At 33.6% G+C, this 25,563-nt stretch overlaps 1 protein-coding gene across 2 annotated transcripts in view; it reads right to left on the bottom strand.

Annotated features, from left to right (window-relative positions):
* The window catches only part of NDST4 (N-deacetylase and N-sulfotransferase 4), a 414,235-nt gene that overhangs the window by 5,402 nt on the left and 383,270 nt on the right, over positions 1–25,563 (bottom strand). For both annotated transcript variants that reach the window (XM_031941816.1, XM_031941815.1), the window contains 2 exons: positions 23,346–23,516; positions 22,133–22,242 (listed from right to left, as the gene is read on the bottom strand). In XM_031941816.1, coding sequence (XP_031797676.1) covers positions 22,133–22,242; positions 23,346–23,516 — 281 coding nt within the window. The remainder of the gene's footprint in view (positions 1–22,132; positions 22,243–23,345; positions 23,517–25,563) is intronic.

Genomic DNA, 25,563 nt, shown 5'->3' with positions numbered 1-25,563 from the left:
CTAAGAATATTTTAGGTCATTGAAGTATTAGCACTTTTCTTACCTACCTAATTTACTTACTACATGCAAAATGGTATCTGATATTGAATCATGGAAGCTAAGTGTGTTTGAGTATGTCTATTCTAATAAAAGATCCTTAGGTTTTTAATCCTAATTTTATATCAAGGTATCTCTCAAGTATCTATCTATCTATATAAACACACACATATATATAAACATATATATATATATATATATATATATATATATATATATACACATATTTAAAAATAAATACACACACATACACATATATATGGGTCCAGATAGTCAGAAGTCTCTTGCTATATCTGTTGTCATTGTTATTTGATCCAGAACTATATCATCAATACAGGGAATCTGTTTGAAAATAGTCTCTATCAATTGAGATCATTTGTAAAATGAAGGGCTTGACCTATATGATTTCTAAGGTTCTTCTTAGCTCTAAGTTTATGATCCATAACCCATTTGTTACTCAGGAAAGTGAAACTGAGACAATTTATTCTACGTCCTCCTTTTTTTTGGTGAAGAAACTGAGTTCCAGGGAGGATAAACAAGTAACTTACCCAAAATCACACAGGGTTTTTCATCTGCTATAAGTTGCTTTTCTCTGAGAGAATGAGCTAAAGTTTTTGTGAGTTGCCCTTGTTCATATATAGTAAAAATGTGCTTTGAGTCAAGGAAGTTTTCCTGTCTTCAAGGTCTGACATACATCCATTTAGATTATGCTACCTCTCGATAAAGAATACATGCAATTATTATTTTCCCTGACTTTTTGAGATTAAAGAATGAATTTATGGTAGGAATGTTCTTAACATTCTACTATCATGTCATTTATATGTGTTTTTTCTTCCAGGGATTTAATGTTTCTTTTTGTCAGGGCTTGCATCATATCTATTGTACTACATCACAGTTTCCTTATCTGTAAAGTAGGGATAATAATAGTACCATCCTTCCAGGGTCACTGTGAGGACTAAATGAGATTACTTTAAATCCCTTAATACATAGCAAATGCTTTATAGTTATTATTTTTTAATCTATTTTTTTTATGCTAAACACCTAGTTTAATGTTTTCATATAGTAAGTACTTAATGTATATTTAATTAAGCTGAATTTAATTTTAGAGCAGTCATTTTTCTTAAAGTTTACACATTTTTATAGAAATTTTAAATAATTATCATGAAGTCATAATAAAAATGAGTTATCATAATCTTCAACAAGTCTGTCTGATGCTATATTTTGATGTAGATTATGATGACAGATTCTCAACTATAAAAGACCTTCAAGAAAGAGTCTAACCCATTCATTTTATAAATGAGGAAATGAGGCCAAGAGAGGTTAAATGGCATAGGTCACCAAGACAGTAAACTGGAAGAAGGATTTTATACTTGGGTTTTCTAGAACTCTCTCTGCTAGGCCTTTTTAAATAAAGATGACTTGAAAGTCACTTAAGTAGAACATGAGCACCAGCAAGTTTTATCACACTGAAAAGGGCTTCAAGCAGAGCCCTAGTAAAGAGGTATGTCTACTTTCTAGGGATCAGCATTTTGAGGATCATCATTAGTGGCTGCCTACCAGGCAATAATTCTTTGGTCATAGTATACTTCCTCTTTGTTAGTGATGGCTGAAAATATGTGCTAGATACCACATTGTTTTTAAATTGCCTCTAATGATTAACTATGACTGCTCTAAAGGTGAGGTTCATAGCCAGTCTGAACAAATAGACCAGGACTCCACATACTATTGCCTAAGAGTCAAATCCAGCTGGCCACAAGGTTTTTTTGTGCAGTCTGAGAGTTAAGAATGGTTTTTGTAATTTAAAATACAATAAAACTATTTATAAATGTTAAAAAAAAATTTACTCTTTGCTTGCAGTTGAATAACAATGTGAGCAGATTTGGTCTGAAGGATATAATTTGGCAACCCCTGAAACAGATGTACGTCTAGAGAATGTTGTTGCTATAAATGAAAGCAGAAGACAGAAGAAAGCTCCAGTTGAATTCAAAGTGGGAAAAGAGGAAGGCAACAAGTAATATACTGGAAAGTATGTTTGAAAACAAAGCAGGTTAAAGGTTTAGAGGCTTTCTCTTGCCTCTTGCTCTTGTAATAGTAATTGTTAATATTTCTATATACTATGCTAGTATTTCTATAGCACTTTAAGGAATGTAAAATCTATTATACATATTAATTTATCTGATAGACTTCAAAAAGTCATTTAATATTAAATTGCCTATTTGGACAGATTTGTGATTTCATTGATGTGGATATTTTCTACATTGCTGCATGGTGGCAACCCATCACCTATCTACCTTTGCCCATGGTCTTTCTTGAATTTTGCAAGCAGGTCTACCTAAAGTGATCAGGATCTTCTGATAGATCTTTTGATGTTGCTGGTACTGGAGTACAAAAGCTGGAGTACACATATATCTTTTTGATGATATCTTATAAATTTTGATGATGCCCTGTAAATTCTGTTTATCATTTGTTGCAGCCTGCTAGTATCTACTACATGTATCTCTATTGCCTCTATGTTGACCTTTCATGTCTTCAAAGAACATCTTGTTTAAAACTAGGAATGAAACAACATCAACAGAAGATTATTATTGTTAAAATGAAGGGTATTTAATTCTCAGAGAGGAATTGGAATATTCATTCTTCTCTTCCTGTTTACCTCTGGACCCAGCTTATTTTTTCATTGGTAAGCTACTGTCCAAGATAACATTATTATATTATGGTGAATTAATCGTTCATTGTTCATATATACTCATAGGAATTTTCTTATGAGAAAACTTGGTTTTTCAGATGAATGAATGAATGAATGAAAAAAAAAGTGCTTGTAATACAAACAGAAAAATGAGACCATCCTTGATCCCAAAGAATTTATATCCTACTAGAGGAAGGCTATGCAAGAAAAGCAATGGCACCCAGAGAAGAGAGATTTGATCTAGGGAGCAACAGAAATCATGAGATAGGCAGAAGACACTTAATTCAAGCAATCTTTCCAAAAGCAATGTAATTTTTTTAATTATTATTATAGCTTTTTATTGACAAAATATATGCATGGGTAATTTTTCAACATTGACCCGTGCAAACATTTCTGTTGCACCTTTTCCCCTCCTTCCCTCCAACCCCTCCCCTAGATGGTGGGCAGTCCCATACATGTTAAACATGTGAAAGTATATGTTAAATACAATATATGTGTACATATTTATACAGTTCTCTTGTTGGACAAGAAAAATCAGATTTAGAAAGATAAAAATAACTTGGGAAGAAAACAAAAATGCAAGCAAACAACAACAGAAAGAGGGCAAGTGCTATGTTGTGGAACACACTCATTTCCCAGTGTTCTTTTTCTGGGTGTCGCTGATTGTTCATCACTGATCAATTGGAACTGAATCCTCTCATTGCCAAAGATAGCCACTTCCATCAGAATTAATCCTCATATAGTATTGTTATTGAAGCTCTCTTAGTTCTGCTCATTTCACTTAGCATTAGTTCATGTTAAGTCTCTCCAAGCTTCTCTATATTCATGTTGCTGGTCATTTCTTACAAAACAATAATATTCCATAACATCCATATACCATAATTTACTTAGTCATTCTCCAACTGATGGTCATCCATTCAATATCCAGTTTCTAGCCACTACAAAAAGGGCTGCCACAAATATTTTTGCACATACAAGTCCCTTTCCCTTCTTTAATATCTCTTTGGGATATAAGCCCAGTTGTAACACTTCTGAATCAGAGGGTATGCACAGTTTGATAACTTTTTGAGTATAGTTCCAAATTGCTCTCCAGAATGGTTTGATCTGTTCATAACTCCACCAACAATGCATCAGTGTCCCAGTTTTCCCTCATCCCTTCCAACAATCATCATTATTTTTTCCTGTCATCTTAGCCAATCTGGAGGATATATAGTGATATCTCAGAGTTGTCTTCATTTGCATTTCTCTGATCAATAATGATTTGGAACACCCTTTCATATGAGTAGAAATAATTTCACTTCCATCATCTGAAAATTGTCTGTTCATATCCTTTGACCATTTATCAATTGGAGAATGTTGTAATTTCTTATAAATTAAAGTCAATTATATATTTTGGAAATGAGGCCTTTATAAGAATGTTTAACTGTAAAAAGGTTTTTCCGGTTTATTGCTTCCCTTCTAATGTTGCCTGCATTAGTTTTGTTTGTACAAAAGTTTTTTAACTTTGTGAAAACAAAATTTTCTATTTTGTGAACAATAATGATCTCTAATTCTTCTTTGATCACAAATTCCTTCCTCTGCCACAAGTCCGAGAGGTAAACTATCCTATGTTCCTCTAATTTATTTATAATCTCATTCTTTATGCCTAAATCATGAATCCATTTTGATCTTATCTTAGTGTAGTGTTAAGTGTGGGTTCATGCCTAGTTTCTGCCCTATTAATTTCCAATTTTCCCAGCAGTTTTTGTCATATAGTGAATTCTTATCCCCAAAGTTGGGGTTTTGGGGTTTGTCAAATACTGGATTGCTATAATTATTGACCATTTTGTCCTGTGAACCTGACATATTCCACTGATCAACTAATCTGTTTCTTAGCCAATACCAAATGGTTTTGTGACTGCTGCTTTAAATTATAGTTTTAGATCAGGTATAGCTAGGCCACCTTCATCTGATTTCTTTATTAGTTCCCTTGAAAGTCTTGACTTTTTGTTCTTCCAGATGAATTTTGTTGTTATTATTTTCTAGGTCATTAAAATAATTTCTTGGGAATCTGATTGGTATAGCATTTAATAAATAGATTAGTTTAACTAGTATTGTCATCTTTATTATATTCACTTGACCTATCCAAGAGCACTTAATATTTTTCCAATTGCTTGGATTTGACTTTATTTGTGTGGAAAGTGTTTTGTAGTTTTGCTCATATAGTTCCTGACTTTCCTTTGGCAGATAGATTCCCAAATATTTTCATTATTGACAGTTATTTTAGAATGTAATTTCTCTTTGTATCTCTTGCTGCTGGATTTTGTTGGTGATGTATAAAAATTCTGAGGATTTCTGTGGATTTGTTTTGTATCCTGCAACTTTGTTAAAGTTATGAATTATTTCTAATAGCTTTTTATTAGAATCTCTGGGCTTTTCTAAATATACCATCATATCATCTGCAAAGAGTGATAATTTGGTTTCCTCATTAACTAGTCTAATTACTTTGATCTCGTTCTCAACTCTTATTTCCAAAGCTAGCATTTCTAATACAATATTGAATAGTAATGGTGATAGTGGGCAACCTTGTTTCACTGCTGATATTATTGGGAAGTTTATCCTCATTACATATGATGCTTACTGACAGTTTTAAATAGATGGTACTGATTATTTTAAGGAAAAGACCATTTATTCCTATACTCTTAAATGTTTTTTTTAATAGGAATGGGTGTTGGCTTTTATCAAATGCTTTTTCTGCATCTATTGAGATGATCATGTGGTTTGTGTTAATCTGATTATTGATATAGTCAATTATGCCAATAGTTTTCCTAATATTGAACCAGCCCTATTTTCCTGGTATAAATCCTACTTGGTCATGGTGTATTATCCTGGGGATGATTTTCTGTAGTCTTTTTGGTAATATCTTATTTAAGATTTTAGCATCAATATTCATTAGGGAGATTGGTCTATAATTTTCTTTTTCTGTTTTCAACCTACCTGGTTTAGGTATCAGTACCATGTCTGTGTCATAAAAGGAATTTGGTAGGACTCCTTCATTCCCTATTTTTTCAAATAGTTTACATAACATTGGAGTTAATTGTTCTTTAAATGTTTGCTAGAATTTACATGTAAATCCATCTGGTCCTGGGAATTTTTTCTTAGGGAGTTGATTAATAGCTTGTTCTATTTCTTTTTCTAAAATGGGACTTTTTAACCCATTTACTTCTTCGAAGCTCTGTTAATCTGAGCCAGGTATATTTTTGAAGGTATTTATCCATTTCATTTAAGTTATCAAATTTATTGGCATAAAGTTGGATAAAGTAACTCCTAATTATTGCTCTAATTTCCTCTTCATTAGTGGCAAGTTCTCCATTTTCATTTTTAAGACTAACAATTTGATTTTCCTCTTTCCTTTTTCTTATCAAATTTGCCAACAGTTTATCTATTTTGTTGGTTTTTTCATAGAATAAACTCTTAGTTTTATTTATTAATTCAATAGGTTTTTTTTTTACTTTCAATTTTATTAATCTCTCCTTATATTTTTAGAATTTCAAGTTTAGTGTTTGATTCAGGATTTTTAATTTGTTCTTTTTCTAGCTTTTTTAGTTGGAAGCCTAATTCATTGATTTTCTCTTTCTCTATTTTATGCAAGTAGGCTTCTAGAGATATAAAATTTCCTCATATTACCATTTTGGTTGCATCCCACACATTTTGGTATGATGTCTCATTATTGTCATTCTCTTGGGTGAAATTATTAATTGTGTCTATGATTTGCTGTTTCACCCAAGCATTCTTTAGGATGAGATTATTTCGCTTCCAATTCCTTTTTGGTCTATTATCCCCTGGCTTTTTATTGAATGTAATTTTTATTGCATTTTAATCTGAAAAAGATGCATTAACTATTTCCGCCGTTCTGCATTTGAATTTGAGATTTTTATGTCCTAATATATGATAAATTTTTGTATGAGTTCCATGAACTGCTGAAAAGAAAATGTACTCCTTTGTGTCTCCATTTATTTTTTTCCAAAAATCTATCATACCTAAAATTTCTAGTTTTCTATTTATCTTTTAACATCTTTCTTATTTATTTTGTTGTTTGATTTATCTAGTTCTGAGAATGCAAGGTTGATATTTCCCACTATTATTGTTTTGCTGTCTATTTCTTCTTGCAGCTCTCTTAACTTCTCCTTTAGAAATTTAGATGCTACACCATTTGGTGCATATATGTTTAATACTGATATTGCTTTATTATCTATACTACCATTTAGCAAATGTAGTGCCCTTCCTTATCTCTTTTAATTAAATTAATTTTTGCTTTTGCTTGATCTGAGATAAAAATGGCTACCCCTACTTTTTTGACTTTACCTGAAGCATAGTAGATTCTGCTCCAGACTTTTACTCTGTATGTATCGCCCTGCTTCAAGTGTGTTTCCTGTAAACAACATATTGTAGGATTGTGGCTTTCAATCCAGTCTGCTATCTGCCTCCACTTTATGGGGGAGTTTAGCCCTTTTACATTTATGGTTAAAATTACTAATTCTGTATTTCCTGCCATCTTGTTAACCCCAGATTATGCTTTTCTGATTTCTTTCCTCCTTACCCCTCTCCCCAGTATTAATCTTGTGAGCACCATTTGCCTCATGCAGCCTCCCTCTTTAGGATGTCTCCGGTCCTTAAAGTCCCTCCCCTTTTCTTAAACCTTTTCCTTACAATTTCTATGTTCCCTTCTATTTAGCCTACTCCTTCCCTTTTAGCTTTTCCCCTCCCACTTTTCAATGAGGTGGGAGAAGTTTCTCTGTAAATTGAATATATCTAATATTTTCTTTTTGAGTCAATTCTGATGAGAATAAGATTCATACTATGTTTATCCCCTGCCCTTCTTTCCCTCAGATATAATAGGTTTCCTTTGCCTCTTTTTTTATAATATTAACTTTTTATTGACAGAATCCATGCCAGGGTAATTTTTTTTTTACAACATTATCCCTTGCACTCACTTCTGTTCCGATTTTTCCCTCCCACCCTCCACCCCTCCCTAGATGGCAAGCAGTCCTATATTGTTGAATATGTCCTAGTATATCCTAGATACAATGTATGTGTACAGATCCAAACAGTTTTCTTGTTGCACAGGGAGAATTGGATTCAGAAGGTAGAAATAACCCAGGAAGAAAAACAAAAATGCAAACAGTTTACATTCATTTCCCAGTGTTTTTTTCCTTTGGGTGTAGCTGCTTCTGTCCATCATTGATTAATTGAAATTGAATTAGGTCTCTTTGTCAAAGAAATCCACTTCCATCAGATTACATCTTCATACAGTATCGTTGTTGACATATATAATGATCTCTTGGTTCTGCTCATTTCACTTAGCATCAGTTTATGTAATTCTCTCCAAGCTTCTCTGTATTCATTTGCTGGTCATTTCTTACAGAACAATAATATTCCATAACATTCATATACCACAATTTACACAACCATTCTCCAATTGATGGGCATCCACTCAGTTTCCAGCTTCTAGCCACTACAAACAGGGCTGCCACAAACATTTTGGCACGTACAAGTCCCTTTCCCTTCTTTAGTATCTCCTTGGGGTATAAGCCCAGTAGAAACACTGCTGGATCAAAGGGTATGCACAGTTTGATAACTTTTTGGGCATAATTCCAGATTGCTCTCCAGAATGGTTGGATTCGTTTACAGCTCCACCAACAATGTATCAGTGTCCCAGTTTTCCCACATCCCCTCCAACACTCATCAATATTTTTTCCTGTCATCTTAGCCAATCTGACAGGTGTGTAGTGGTATCTCAGAGTTGTCTTAATTTGCATTTCTCTGATTAATAATGATTTGCAACATTCTTTCATATGAGTGGTAATGATTTCAATTTCATCGTCTGAAAATTGTCTGTTCATATCCTTTGACCATTTATCAATTGGAGAATGGCTTGGTTTCTTATAAATTAGAGTCAGCTCTCTATATATTTTGGAAATGAGGCCTTTATCAGAACCTTTAACTGTGAAGATGTTTTCCCAGTTTGTTGGTTCCCTTCTAATCTTGTTTATATTAGATTTGTTTGTACAGAAGCTTTTTAATTTGATGTAATCAAAATTTTCTATTTTGTGATCATTAATGGTCTCTAGTTTGTCTTTAGTCACAAATTTCTTCCTCTTCCACAAGTCTGAGAGATAAACTATCCTATGTTCCTCCAATTTGTTTATAATCTCGTTCTTTATGTCTAAATCATGGACCCATTTTGATCTTATCTTGGTATACGGTGTTAAGTGTGGGTCCATGCCTAATTTCTACCATACTAATTTCCAGTTATCCCAGCAGTTTTTGTCAAATAATGAATTCTTATCCCAAAAGTTAGGATCTTTGGGTTTGTCAAACACTAGATTGCTATAGTTGACTATTCTGTCTTGTGAACCTAACCTGTTCCACTGATCAACTAATCTATTTCTTAGCCAATACCAAATGGTTTTGGTGACCAAATGGTTAGGTGGAACCTAACCTGTTCCACTGATCAACTAATTTATTTCTTAGCCAATACCAAATGGCTGCTTTATAATATAGTTTTAGATCTGGAACATCTAGGCAACCTTCATTTGATTTTTTTTTCATTAATTCTTTTGATATTCTTAACCTTTTATTATTCCATATGAATTTTGTTATTATTTTTTCTAGATCATTAAAATATTTTCTTGGAAGTCTGATTGGTATAGCACTAAATAAATAGATTAGTTTAGGGAGTATTGTCATCTTTATTATATTTGCTCGACCTATCCAGGAGCACTTGATATTTTTCCAATTGTTTAAGTCTGACTTCATTTGTGTGGAAAGTTTTTTTGTAATTTAGCTCATATAATTCCTGACTTTCCTTTGGTAGAGAGATTCCCAAATATTTTATGCTGTCGACAGTTATTCTGAATGGAATTTCTCTTTGTATCTCTTGCTGTTGGATTTTGTTGGTGATGTATAAAAATGCTGAGGATTTATGGGGATTTATTTTATAACCTGCAACTTTGCTAAAGTTATGGATTATTTCTAATAGCTTTTTCGTAGAATCTCTAGGGTTCTCTAAGTATACCATCATATCATCTGCAAAGAGTGATAGTTTGGTTTCCTCACTGCCTATTCTGATTCCTTGAATCTCTTTCTCGACTCTTATTGCCGAGGCTAGTGATTCTAATACAATATTGAATAATAATGGTGACAGTGGGCAACCTTGCTTCACTCCAGATCTTACTGGGAAAGATTCCCAGTTTTTCCCCATTGCATATGATGCTTACTGATGGTTTTCAATATATGCTCCTGACTATTTTAAGAAAAAGTCCATTTATTCCTATACTCTCAAGTGTTTTTTATTAGGAATGGATGTTGAATTTTATCAAATGCCTTTTCTGCATCTATTGAGATGATCATATGGTTTTTGTTAGTTTGCTTATTGATATAGTCAATTATGCTAATAGTTTTCTAATATTAGACCAGCCCTGCATTCCTGGTATAAATCCTACTTGATCATAGTGTATTATCCTGGGGATGATTTTCTGTAATCTTTTGCTAATATTTTATTTAAGATTTTAGCATCGATATTCATTAAGAGATTGGTCTATAATTTTCTTTCTCTTTTCAGCCTACCTGGTTTAGGTATCATTACCATGTCTGTGTCGTAAAGGGAGTTTGGTAGGACTCCTTCAGTCCCTATTTTTCAAATAGTTTATATAGCATTGGGGTTAATTGTTCTTTAAATGTTTTGGTAGAATTCACATTAAATCCATCTGGTCCGGGGATTTTTTCTTAGGGTGTTAGTTAATAGCTTGTTCTATTTCTTTTTCTAAGATGGGACTGTTTAGGATATTTACTTCTTCCTCTGTTAATCTGGGCAAGCTATATTTTTGAAGGTATTCTTCCTTTTCATTTAAGTTGTTGAATTCATTGCCATAAAGTTGGCAAGTAATTCTAATTATTGCTCTAATTCCTCTTCATTAGTGGCGAGTTCTCCCTTTTCATTTTAAGACTAACAATTTGATTTTTCCTCTTTCCTTTTTAATCAGATTTACTAAGGGTTTGTCTATTTTGTTGGTTTTCATAGAAACCAATTCTTAGTTTTATTAATTAATTCAATGGTTTTTACTTTCAATTTTATTGATCTCTCCTTTTATTTTTTAGAATTTCAAGTTTAGTGTTTGACTGGGGGTTTTTAATTTGTTCCTTTTCTAGCATTTTTAGTTGTAAGCCCAATTTGTTGACCTTCTCTTTCTCTACTTTATGCAAGTAAGCCTCTAGAGATATGAAATTTCCCCTTATGAGTGCTTTGGCTGCATCCCACACATTTTGATATGATGTCTCATTATTGTCATTTTCTTGGGTGAAGTTTAATTATGTCTATGATTTGCTGTTTCACCCAATCATGCTTTAGTTTGAGATTATTTAGTTTCCAATTATTTTTTGGTCTACTTTTCCCTGGCTTTTTGTTGAGTGTAATTTTTATTGCATAGTGGTCTGAAAAGGATGCATTCACTATTTCTGCCTTACTGCATTTGAGTTTGAGGTTTTTATATCCTAACATATGGTTTATTTTTGTATAGGTTCCATGAACTGATGAAAGAAAAATTCCCTTTCTTGCTCCATTTTTTTCTCCAGAGGTCTATCATTTCTAACTTTTCTAGTATTCTATTTACCTCTTTGACTTCTTTCTTATTTATTTTGTGATTTGATTTATTTAATTCTGAGAGTAAGGTTGAGATCTCCCACTTTATAGTTTTTTACTATTTCTTCTTGCAGCCTTTAATTTCTTTTTTTTAGATGTTTCACCACTTGGTGCATATATGTTTAATATTGATATTGCTTCATTATTTTGCTACCCTTTAAAGATATAGTTTTCCTATCTCTTTTTAATTAGATAATTTTTGTTTTTGCTTGATCTGGAGATCAGGAACTACCTCCCTTTTTTGATTCACCAAGCATAAGATTTTGCTCCCATCCTTTTCCCTTTATTCTGCATGTATCTTCTTGTTCAGGTGTTGGGTTTCCTTAAACAGCATATTGTAGTTCTGGCTTTTAATCCATTCTCCCAACGCCCTTTCTTTATGGGGACCCGTTCACATTTATGGTTAAAATTACCAATTCTTATTACTTTCTTGTTAACCCCTTTTTTGCCCCTTTTCCCCTTACCCCTTCCCAGTTTAACCAGACCACTTGCTTCTCACAGCCCTCCCTTTTTATCCCTCCTCCCACCTTGGTTCCTCCCCATCTTACTCCTTTCCCTCTCAGTTTCTGTATTCCCCTGCTTGCTTATTCCTTCCTTTTCACTTTTTTCCTTCTCCTTTTCTAATGAAAGCTCCAATATTGAATAGTTAAATTTTTCTTTTAAAATCAATTTATGGCAGTAAAAATCCACTATATTCAAGCCCCTCCATTCTTTTCTCAGATATAACAATTTTTTGCCTTTTGTGAGATATAGTACCCCCACTTTACCCTTTTTCAACAATGTCCTTTCCACCTCAATTTCAACAAGGTATACATGTTTTTTTTATACATCTTTAAGCAGAAATATAACCCAAGATTTCTTTTTTACCTTTTTTAGGTTTTTCTTTGATTCTATATTTGTAGATCAAACTTTTTTGTTCTGGTTTTTTTCACCAAAAATAGTTGAAATTCACTTATTTATTGATGACCATCTTCTTCCCTGGAAAAAAGATGCCTTCTGGCGGTGTTATTTTTGGTTGCATACCGAGGTCCTTAGCCTTCGGAATATCATATTTGGCCCTTTCGATTTTTAATGTGGGTGTTGATCTTGGGTGATCCTTATTGTGGTCCTCTATATTTGAATTGGATTTTTCTATCCGCTTGGAGTATTTTTTCCTTTGTTTGAGGGTTCTGGCATTTGGCCACTATATTTTGTTGTTTTGATTTTAGGATCCCTTTCAGTGGGTGATTGGTGAAGCCTTTCAATGTCTATTTTACCCTCTGTTTCTATGACTTTTGGGCAGTTCTCTTTGATAATTTCCTGGAAAATAGTGTCCAGGCTCTTTTTTTCATCGTATTTTTCTGGGAGTTTAATGATTCTCAGATTGTCTCTCCTAGACTTGTTTTCCAGGTCTGTTGTTTTCCCCAGAAGGTATTTCACATTTTTCTCCATTGTTTGTTTTTTTTGGTCTTGCTTGACTCATTCTTCTTGTCTCCTCGAGTCATTCAATTCCATTTGTTCTATTCTTATTTTCAATGAAGTGTTTTCTTCACTCACTTTTTTATATCTTTTCTAATTGTCCAATTTGTTCTATGGAATGTTTTTCCATTTTGCCCATTTTATTCTTTAGTGAGCTATTTTCTGTTTCCAGTTCACTAATCCTATTTTTCAAGGATTTTATTTCTTTATCCATTCTGTCTTTAAGTGAGTGGGATGACTTCTCTAGACTCTCTTGCCAAGCCTCCCTCTCCTTTTCCCATTTTTCTTCTAGCTCTCTTGTGAGAGCCTTTTTAATTTCTTCTATGAGATTCATCTGTGCTGAGGAACAGATGATCTCTTCCTGTGGGGATTCACCTGAAGATAATCTGTTTTAGTCTCCTCAGGGTTTAGAGTCTGTTTTCTGTCTGTATAAAAGCTGTCAATCGTTAAAGTCCTTTTTAACTTTTTGCTCATTTTGTCAGAGAAGAATCAGAGACAAACTAGCAAAGAAAAAAAAGGAAAAAAACCACAAATGGAATCTGCTTTTTTGGGGGAGGGGCTGAGTGGCGTTAACGAGCTTCCTCTACAGACTGCGGGGGCAGCAGCGAGGCACTAGCAGGACTGTGCTGTGCCTGCACTCTGAGACTCTGAGAGCGTGCTGAGACGCTGTGGGGGAGGGTTGGCCGGTCTCAAGGAACTCCAGCTGTTTGGGGTTGTATTCTTCACCCCGGTGTTTTTAGCTTCTCTGCTGGGCTACTGAATTGCTGCCAGAGCAAAGTATCCAATCCTGTAGTGAAGCTCTCCCCGCAGAGACGGCTGAGATCACCCCAACCCCCTCTGGTCTGCTTGGCTGTGAGCTGCCTGCTGAGCTCTCACTGCCACTGTCTGCCCTCAGCCTGTGCCCGATCTAAAACCGTCCTGCCCTCGAGCAGAAACAGACCTTTCCTGGCGAATCTCCAGGATGTCTTCTCTTGGTAACTGTTTGTGGGGTTTTTTTCCAGTCAGGCATTAATTCAGAGGCTTGTAATGAGATGAATTCTGTGAGAAAATGCGGAGCTTACACAACTGTGTGCCTCCTTGCCGCCATCTTGGCCGGAAGTCTTTCCTTTGCCTCTTCATGAGATGTAGTACCTCCACTTCTCCCTTTTTCTGGTATAATTTCCTTTTTACCTATACATTCTTTTTTATGTTATAAAAAAACAAATTATACATGTACTCTTTATGTATACACATAAAAGAAATATAGTTCCCAAGAGTTCTTTCTATCTTTTGATGCTTCTCTTGAGTCCTATATTTGGAGGTCAAACTTTTTGCTTAATTCTGTTTTTTTCATTAGAAATAAATGGAATTCATCTATTTCATTGAATGTCCATTAGTTTTTGTTTAGCTCTGTTTTTTTCTGTCAAACATAAATGGAATTCACCTATTTCATTGAATGTCTATCTTCTTCCCTGGAAGAAGATGCCCAGTTTGGCTGGGTAAGTTATTCTTGGCTTCATACCAAGTTACTTAGCCTTTTGGAATATCAGATTCCAGACCCTTCGATCCTTTAATGTGGATGCTGCTAGATTCTTAGTAATCCTTACTGTGACTTCTCTGTATTTGAATTCTTTTTTTTCCTGGCTGCTGGTACTGTTTTTAACTTGGTCTGATAGTTCTGGAATTTAGCCATAATATTTCTTTGAGTTTTGATTTTGGGGTCTCTTTTAGTAGATGATCGATGAATTCTTTCAATGTCGATTTTAACTTTTGTTTCTATAACACCTGGGCAGTTCTCTTTGATGATTTCCGGAAAAGTAGTGTTTAGGCTCTTTTTATCATCATAATTTTCAGGGAATCCAATAATCCTTAGATTATCTCTCTTAAATGTATTTTCCAGGTCTGCTGTTTTCCCAAGTAGATAGTTAACATTTTTTCTATTTTTTTTTTCATTTTTTTGGTTTTGCTTGACTGATTTTTGGTGTCTCCTCAAAGTCATTCATTTTCCTTCATTCAATTCTAATTTTTAATGAATTATTTTCTTCACTTATTTTTTTATTTCTTTTTGTAATTGTTCAATTGAGTTTTTAAATAAGTTATTTTTTTCTATGGATTTTTTTTTCAATTTTGACAATTTTATTTTTTAAGGAGCCATTTTCTTTTTCCAATTCACTAATTCTGTTTTTCAGGGAGTTGATTTTTTTATCCACTGTATCTTTTAATGAATAACATGACTTATCCAGACCCTCTTGCTAAGCTTCCCTTTCCTTTCCCCATTTTTCTTCTAACTCTCCTTTTAGGAGCCTTTTTAATTTCTTGTGTAATGGCCTTGTGTAATGGGGACCAGGTTATATCACTATTTGAGGCTTCATCTGGAGACAATCTTCTTTTAGTCTCCTCAGGATTTGAAGTCTGTTCTCTTTCAATATAGAAGCTATCTATAGTTAAAGCCCAGTTTGCCCTTTTACTCATTTTGACAAATAAAACAAAACAAAACAAAACTGCAGCCTGCTTTTGGGGCAGTGTGGTGTTACCAAGTTTCCTCAACGGACAACAGGAAGGAGCAGTGAAGCAGTAGTGGAACTGCAATGGCTGTGTTGGGATCAGAGTCTAAGCTGGGATTACCATCTATGTTGTGGTCAGCATCTGTGTTGGGATCAGTGATTGCATGCTGAGATTATGCTGACTTCCTTAGCAACAGTGCTAAGTGGGTGTAGCCAGGTCCAGAGAGACTCTAGTTTTTTGGGGTTATAGTCTTTACTCCCTGTGTCTATAGCTTCTCTGCTGATCTATTCTGCTGCCACAGTAGCTGACACTGTGGTAACGTTCTCCTGGCAAATTTTTAGTCTGTAAAGTCCACACCCCACCCCACTTCAGTCTGCTCAGCATAAGCTGTTTTCCATGTTCTCACTGCCTACTTGACTGATTCTGCACCTGGCTTAAGTGTCCCACTTGTGAGCAAAATCAGACCATTTCTGGTGAATTTTGAGATTATCTCCTGTTGGTAATGTGTTGTACTCCCAGTATTCATGGGTTTTGACAGTTAAGCACTTATTCCAAGGCTTAGTTTCATTAAAAAAATTAGTTTGAGGGTAAAGGAGAGCTTAGATAGACACATGTGTCCTCTCTGCCATCTAACAATGTATTCTTGATTTGATTACCATGCCAGTAAACAAGAGGTAAGAAGTGCAGGGAGAGCAGGGAGTGGGAAAAGACTGATTAAAAGATGGTCTAAATAATATGGGAAATATATGGTCTCATCTGAGGTGAGTAAATGTAGCAGTCTGGCATTTTTGCACTTTGTCATTCATTTACCAGTCAAGGTACTTCATACACAAGATAGAACTTCAAAAAATGAATTCTTTCCAGAGACAAGGAACATGATTTCTACAAGTCCAATCAAAAAATATGGATAACAACAACAACACTTATGTAGTACTTTAAAGTTCTGAAGCATTTTACAAAAAATATCTCATTTGATTTTCATAACTATTGTGGGAGGGAGGCATAACAAGTTAGGTGATTTGCCCAAGATCATATAGCTAGTAAATATTTGAGACTAGATTTAAACTCAGGTCTTCCTAATATCTTAATTCTAGGTGTCGAAGTAATGCAACAGCAGAACTAATGGCTCAATTACACTTTTTTGAGTGATCATGGATCTCATGTGAGTGTGTGTAATGTCCCATTTTGTCTTAATATAACTAAATTATTTTTTAAAATAATTATGGGCTTTTTTTTTTACAGACAATTACATGCTATCTACAGGAAATTTGTCTTTGATTTGGATTTCATATCGGGTTCTTTCCCATCGTGGAGGCTAATATTTTTAGTGAATAGAAATCTCTCTATTTTATACATAACTTGATATCAATTAACTCTGCATTGTCAAATTCAAATATCTATTGGATCTTGCAAGGACTTTTGTATGGTTTTAACATGCAAATGAGAATTTTGGAAGAGAAACTTTAAGGTGGTAGTTTGCTTTACTGAGTCAAATTTGTTTAAGTAAACAAAAATAAGCAAATTGGACTTGCTATTTTCATATCAATTGTGGGACTGTAAAAATGCTAAACAAATGGAATTATTTGCTAACTATTGCTTTTACTATTCTTACACTTTGATTATGATATCTTCACTGTGAATGTCTCATAAATATTTTGTAAAGATTGCCATGCCTTCATTTGTCTCTCCAAGGAGAAACTGGGAACCATTTTTCCCACATGGCAGCAACTTCTTTTGTCTTCTGGTTTCATTTATAGCAAGAATGTTAAGATTGATACAATTAATTCTTCTACTAATATTTTCATTTGTTGGTTTCTGGATAAGAGTAGGTAATCTGATCAAATTGTGATTTTTAGAACTCTTTCCCCTCTTTTGTGCCACCCCAGTCAGTCATTGCTGTATTTTTTTGTTTGTTTCATGAGTTATCATGGCCAAAATTTCATCTCCAGTCAGCTAAGTAAGGATTTGTTTATTACTTATCATGTTCCAAACATTTTGTGATGCACTGGAAAATAAAGACAAAAAGAAAAAAAAGTCTTTATTCTCAAAAAATTCACAGGCCAGGGAGAAAGACAATAAACAAACAATTATGTACATGTAAATTATATATAAGTAGAAGATAATCTAACAGGGAAAGCCAGAGGGAAGACCAGGAAGATTAGCACTGTCATGAAGAAAGCCAGAACATGGAAAAGAAGATGGAGAACATCAAAGACACAGAGAATGGAGATAAAGAATATTATGGCAGAACACCAAAGAAGGTCATTGTCATGGATTGTGTGTGAAAAGGATTAAAGTGTAAGAAGATTGAAAAGGTAGGAAGGGTCTATGATATGATGGGCTTAAAAGCCATAAATAGAGAATTTTATGCTTGTGTGATCCTGGAGGTAATAAAGAGTTTATTGAGTAGAGGGATAATGTATTGGGATAAAGCACAGGACTTGGAATCAGAAAGATTCATTTTCTTAAGTTGAAATTCTGCTTCAGACATTTACTACTTGTGAGATTCTGGTAAAGTCGCTTAATCCTGTTTGCCTTCATTTCCTTCTTTGTAAAATGAACTGGAGAAGAAAGTAGCAATTCTACTCCAGTCTCTTTGCCAAGAAAACCCCAAATAGGATCATGAAGAGTCAAACATAACTGAAATGATTCAACAATAACATGATGTGATCAGAACTGCTTTGGAAGGATTACTTTGAGTAGAGAATTGACTGGAATAAAGGAAAAGAATTGGGGCAGAGACCAACCAAAATAATTTAGTCATTTTGCTGTGTGCATGGAGAGAAAGAAACATGTGAGAGAGATAATTGTAAAGTTAGAATGACAGACCTTGGCAACAGATTGGATATGTGGTCACACTAGGAATAGAGTGTGACTCTGTGGCCTTGGGTGACTAGGAAAATGGGCTTTCTCTTGACAATAAGAGTATTCATTGCTTGCAAAGGATTTATTAGAGAATCTGGACAAGAATTGAATAGGATAATATGTAGACAAGTTAGAATCTGCACAATGCTCACTCTCTCTCCCACATATTCCATGATTTCTGACAGTGATCTTCCTCTTTCCATACCTAGCAATCTTTTTACCCAACAAAAAATAAAGTTTGACATTTGGTTTGTTTGACAGAAAGAACTAAACTTCATAATTTAGATTTCAAAATTTTATTTCACTCTGTTTTATGCAGATGTGTCCAATGTTCATTTTGTTTCAAAATGTATATTCAATATCAAAAAGGAAAGAATCTTACTTTCTTGCTTATATGGCCTGATTATCTCATCTAAATCCCAGAAATGTTAAGACAAAAAACAAAGGTAAAGCAAAAAGAAAAGCAGAACCCAAATGAGAAGGTAAGTTTTTAATTTATTGCTTATGGGACTTGCTCCATGCATAAAACATTGAAAGGGTTTCAGTTTTTGGTTCTCAGCAGATGTTTTAGAAGGATGAAGTATAATTGCCTGGGATGTAAAGTTAATTAGTTGCAGAATATTTTGTTGCCTTGGGCCCATTTCTATAATATGAGTGCACCTGCGATTTGTTACAGCCCATATGTGAACTCATTTAGGAGAAGAAGGAAATTTTCTTCATAGTTTCTTATTCAGTCTACTATCAGAGACCTAATCTTTACAGTATAGGTTGCCCTAGAATTTGATTAAATGGATAAATTGGAGTCATTTCCAACCTAGACTTTTCAATCTGTTCCTTGCCTTATGCTTTCCCTTTCATTAATTTCCCAAGAGGAGAAACAATCCAGCATGCACAATAAGCAAAGCATTGCAGAATGATGCCCTTAAACAGCATTTTTTTTTTGCCTCAGGATGAGTATATTTAACTGAATTAAGGTAAAACTATGGTACTGGAAACAAAGCAAGGAAAATGACACATAGATGGAAAATGTGTCCCTTGCACTTAGGTATTATGGAGATCTCAGGAAAGAATGTGATCATTAACTGCTCTTTGTAACAGCTGCTCTGAGACAGAGTTTAAAATAGCAAAAATATCTAAAGATGGAAGGTTAACCTAACTGGCAGAAGTCTTTTTGGAGGATGAGATTGTCATGAACTAAATTCCACATTGTCTTAATGGCTTTATTTTCCTCAAAATACTGGGAAAAATTAGTCAATCAATATGCATTTAGTAATTACTTACTCAGTGACATTTGCTATGATGGTAGGCAATGCACATACAAAGACAAAAATAAAAGTTTCTACACTCAAAGAACTTACATTCTTTCAGGGGAATGGGAAATTAAGAAATATTTGTTAATTCATAGTTTCACAATTATGATTTTAATAAGATGTTAGGTGAATCAAGGACTAGAATCTTTCCAAAGTACATATTTTTGACAAGAATAAAAATGTGATGATGGAAGGATGTCTGTCTGAATCATCTTTTATATCATTATTGATTAATTTTTACACAGGAGAGATATATGAAAACAAGGTTTTTTCCACTAAATTATTGTGATTGTACACATATATTGAATATCAAATCATTATTTATAGTAAATATGATGGGTATATTTTAAAAACCCACAAAATACCCAAAGTATTGCAAATAAGGAAAGGCAGATATCCAGGCATAAATTAATAACTCAGATGTTTTTTGAAAAAAATTACTGAGAATGTTTTGCTAAGGACCTGCCAGATTAGTATAACCATGCATTCTAATCCTATTCATGTAGGGAAATTATTCATGAAGGAAATGCTAACTATGTGAAGAACCAGTGAGTCATTTTTATTTCTTTTTAGAAGAATGGAATGGCCTAAAAAAAATCAAACAAAACAAAAATTTTCCTTGTTTCTCTTTTAGCAGAAGCTAAATATATATATATTTATACATATATATGCATGTTATATACATGATATTTATATATGTATGTATGTAACATTTATTAAGAACTTAGTATAAGCCAGATACTGTAATAAGATTGGTGATACAAAAAGAGGCAAAAGACAAATGCTTGTTCTAAAAAAGTCTACAATCTATTATGGGAGACAACATGCAAGCAAATATATACAAAGCAAGCAATATAAATAGGATAAATCTTTTAAAATCTATTTGAAATATAAATAGGACAAACAAGAAATCATTAACCCCTATCCCAAGAGGAAAATTGTTGAAATTAAGAGGGGTTGGTGAAAGATTTCCTGTAAAAGGTGAAATTTTAGTTAGAACTTAAAGAAAACCAGGAGATCAGTAGGTGGGACATAGATGAGAGAGATTGTTCCAGGTATAGAGGACAAATTTTTAAGCATTCAGTCTACCATCCATTTTCCCTTTTGCTAAAAATTACACCTAAGTCTCCCTACTTTGAGGCCAGCTATTTGGTGAGGTGAATAGATTGATGGGCTTAAAGTTAGAATACTCATCTTCCCAAGTCCAAATCTGGCTCAGACATAAACTGACCCTGGACAAGTCACTTAATCCTGCATGTCTTAGTATCTTCATCTGTAAAATGAACTTGAGAAGGAAATGGCAAATCACTCCAGGATCTTTGTCAAGAAACAGCCAAATGGAGTCATGAAGAGTCAAATATGAAAAATCGACAATAACAGAACTCCCTAAACTTAAAATAAAACAAATGAAACAACAAATTTCATTTGATCCTTCTATCCATTCAAGCAAAGTCCTATATCTTTACCCTTTAATCTACTTTTCCCCCTCTACTTCTATGTAATGAATTTCTCAGTCTCATCATCTGCCATCTGATTTCACCACTCAACTGATATTGCTTCTATGAATTTTTATTCTATTTTTAAATCTGATGTCTTTTATAGTCACCATCTTTCTTGATCTCTCTAAACCAAGAGTGGATCTCCTCTTTATGAGACTTCTTTTCTTTTTGATTTTCCTAACTTGCTTCTCTCCTATATCACTTTTTCATATGTCTATCTCCTGAATAAAATGCAAGTTTCTTGAGAACAGAGATAATTTTTGATATTATACAACACTAGTGCTTTGCAAAAAAATAAATGCTTAATAAATGCTTGGTTTAAGATTGGAATAAATCCATATTTTCATATAAGGAGTTTTTTCACCATTCATGCAGATTGGGTAGATTGTCTTCCTAAACTATTATAGCCCTCTATTAGTTCCAGGATCAATCTTTTTACAATAAACTCCTGTGGTTCCCCAAACTCCAGGATCAAGAATGTAAAATGTTCGATTTTTCTTTTAAGGCCCCTTTCTGGTTTCTTATTCAAAGCTTTTTCATATTGATAAAAACCTGTCAAAGTTTGTACTCCATTAGTATCCTAGAATCCAAAGTTATTTTTATATCCCAGTGAGACATCAGAAAAGGACTTAGGGAAGATATTCCTGTTACATAGTTATATTTGTGGTGGGATAGTTAAAGTGATGAACTTGGAGTTGGAAAGACTTGAACAAAAAGCCCTATTTAATAAACTAATTAGTTGTAATACTCTAGGGAAGAAGACACTTAATCACTTTCACTCTGAGTTTCATCATCTGTAAAATGAGGATAACTATATATATATATATATATATATATATATATATATATATATATATATATATACAACATAGCTTATTTGGCTGCTCTAAGGATAAAATACAAAACTTAAAGTGACATTATTCCAAGGAAATGAATAGCAACCCATTGGAAACCATTTTTTATTCCAAGGGAAGATGCTAAACTAACAAGGGAAATCGATATTTTTGAGTATCTATGAATTTCTGACCATTACTAATGATGTTATATCCACATCTACTAGTGATAATTTATGTTCTCAAATAATAAATGTAACTGTTCACAGGAATAGACTTACGTTAGAGCTTCTGAGTAATTGTAATGAGGAGTAACTCCCAGAAACTTCTGCACTTCATCCATCACAGCAGCTGGGTCAGATCTCAACTGTTGTCCATCAATAATCAGCAACTAGAAAACCCAAAATAGTAATTTTAAGAACAATAAAATCTTAACCACTTTTTTGCAATGAGACAAAACCATGAGACAAAAATAAGTCAGTGAGGGATCAAAAGGAAGGGGCTGTACACCATCTAAAAATCCAACTTTTTAAACTGCTAAGGTTAGTATTTCTAATTTGAGATTAAATATCTTATTCCAGAATTTCAAGACCTCATGTTGAAACTGAATTAGAGGCAGATGAAAGTATTAAACAAAGAATAATTCTTCTCTTCTTCCATTCTCACAATTCCACTCATGTAGGAATGTAAATATAATGCTGAAATAATCCTTAAGAGTCTATCTGGACCCAATCCTTCATTTTGCAGTTGGAGAAATACAGGATAAGAGAGGTTAAGTGATTTTCCAAGATTATACAGGAATTGAAGCTAGATCTTCAGATTCTCAACCTGTGTGCTTTCCCACAGTACCACACTGACTCTATTCTTGTTCAGGGGCTATGTCCTGAGCAAGGCTTTGGAGAATATAGTACTTTATTTTCTTATTTCTCTCACAATTTATTCATACTCTAACATTTCCTTTTTACCTTCCTTCATTCCTTCCTTCTTTCCTCTCTTTCCCTTCCCTCCCTTCCCCCTTCCTCCCTTCCTTTTTCCTTCCTTTCCTCCTTCCTTTCCTCCTTCCTTCCCTCCCTCCTTCCGTTCTTTCTTTCTTTCTTTCTTTCTTTCTTTCTTTCTTTCTTTCTTTCTTTCTTTCTTTCTTTCCTAACTCTTAACTTGGGATTTTAAAATCCATACTAGGTTATCCTATTAATTCAATTTTCCTGGTGGTCAAAGAGGCATAATTTTTATCTAGGTTGAAATATTTTTCTCTCAAGAATGCTTTACACTCTTAAAATTAATAAGGACTCAGGTCTCCCTAAAAGCTTTTATTTATGTTGGTTATTTCTTTTAATATTTTATTGTATTAGAAATTTTGAAAAATCTTTAGATTATTATAAAATAGTTTTAGCATCCTAGACCCTCTGAATGAGGTATCTGGAATGCTTAAGGATCTCTGAATCACACTTTGAGAACTACATTAGTAGGAGATACTTTAAAAAAATTCAATATTACCTGAGAAGTAGAGAAATAAGTTAGCCATCTCTCTATGTGGACCGCATACCATCCAGGGGTCAAGCATCTCTTCTGCAGTGTTTTTAATTCAGAGGGGGCCCAATGTCCTGTTGTAACAACTTCATAGAAATTAAATCTCAAGGCAGCTGGATCCTCATGAGATCGCTGGTGCTTAAACAAAAACGTTAACCACAAAATGATTTCTGTAGCAGAAAAATGTCATCTATAACAGGAGTCCAAAACTTCCCATGGACACTGAAAGATTCATAAATTGTTTTCAGACTAACATAAATATGGCATTAAACACAGGTTCTGATCAGAAATTTAGAACAAGATTTATTTATTTATTTTAAAATATTTTTTACAATATATACTAAGCAATATTAGCTCAAATAAGTTAGATAAGTTCATGATTGTTTTCCTCTTTAAATAACATTTTCATACAAAGCAGAGATATCATCTAAATGCTATCAGACAAGCTGACAATGATGCATGCACAATGAATATCATAATGGATATTAGCATAGTTTTCATAATTTTCTTCAAATATCAGCTAAAATTCTGCCTTATTCAATAAGTTTTTACTGGCCTTCTTTCCCCTGAAATTACTTTCCATGTATCTGTCTATATTTTGTTGCATCTCCCAACAGAATATAAACTACTTGGAATTGTAGAACAACAAGGGTTAATTCTTTTCTTTTCTTTCCTTTCCCATATTTCCCATAATTTAGAATGATACCTGATTTAAGTGCTTATTGACTGGCAGCTTGTGTAGGCGCTCAAGTATAGCTACAATTTCTATGGGAGGGGGTATATCTCTCCTAGTGGTTCTACTGCAAGAACCACTTGTAAGGCAAAGAACAGGAGAGACAGGAGTGCAGAATGACAAAGTTTAAGTAACTAGCCATCATATATTTCAGAATACATGCAGGTATTTGATTTTACTTCTCTTGTCCTTTATAGCATTTAGGCCCAGTTCTAGTTACTTAAAAATACCAAAAAGACAGGGTAAAATTGATCTGGATAAATAGACAAATGCAATATGATCAATAGAGGACAGTGAACAAATATTAAAGAATTAGAAATCATACTTTTATATAAAGTTAGTTTATATTTGAATATTGGCAATAATTTGCTAATTGCAAATCAAATACACCAGAGAAAATAATAGAGTAGTCCCCTATCTAATAAAATTAGGAAAAATCCAAGGAGGTGTAAATGTACTATACACCTGGAGTTCTTAATCTACAATCCATATATTATTTGACTATATAAGTTTTTAGATTTATATCTATCTGTACACAGATATATCTCTGGGTGTATGTAAGTGTGTAATTTACTTGGAAACTAGAAAATCTGATCAAGACAAACCTGAAGATGAAAAAGCAAGGGGAAAACTACTGGTGTTTAATTGACAAATCAGAAGCAAGAGAAAGTACCAGGCATGACAAAAGAAGAGGAATATAAATAGAAAGATGCAGTAATTTTCCAGAAGAAAATATTAAAACAATAATGAAACTTGTGGTCTCACATATCTGTGGTAAATGTAGTAGTATGAATAATGCAAGAGTTGGATTAGAGATTCACAGAGGTAAATTTGATTTCCAAAATATCATTGAGGTGTGAAGTGACTGGAATATAATTGAAATAGATGGTACAGGAGGATATATTTTTAAAAAGGATGGATTAGGTAAAGACACATGAAAAAAATCCATAAATGAGAAGCAGGAAGTATTATGGAGATCATTTAGGGAAGGACCAACAGAAAGAGGAGAAAAAATAATTTTGTCAGAGAGTATATTCCAGACATCCCAAAAAGCAAGAAGAAAAAAGTTTTAGGTAGTACACTGATATATTTTAGATGACAGCTTCTTAAACTTTTTTTCCCATTTTTACCACCCTTTTCCTCCTGAGAAATTTTTACACTACCCCAGATATATTGGTATATAAAACAGGTTTACAAATCAACATTTTCTGATAATAAATCATAATTTCTTGGCCTCCACATTCTTTACCCCCTATATAGTCACAGCTCACAGTTTAAGAAACTTTTCTGTGGAGGGATATAGAGGTAAGGTGATCAAAATTGTTAGTCTGGACTGAGGATAACTAGGAGAGAAATCTGGATAGTGGCCACAAATGCAACTTTTGGTGAATAGCCTAAGAAATTTTAAACATTAGGAAATAGATTCTAGACCTTAGTTGAAAACAGATTTTG

Source organism: Sarcophilus harrisii, chromosome 6 (assembly GCF_902635505.1).
Source record: "Sarcophilus harrisii chromosome 6, mSarHar1.11, whole genome shotgun sequence".
Taxonomy (NCBI): domain Eukaryota; kingdom Metazoa; phylum Chordata; class Mammalia; order Dasyuromorphia; family Dasyuridae; genus Sarcophilus; species Sarcophilus harrisii.
Note: the sequence above shows the minus strand (reverse complement) of the source record. Positions and strands in the feature narration are given on the sequence as shown.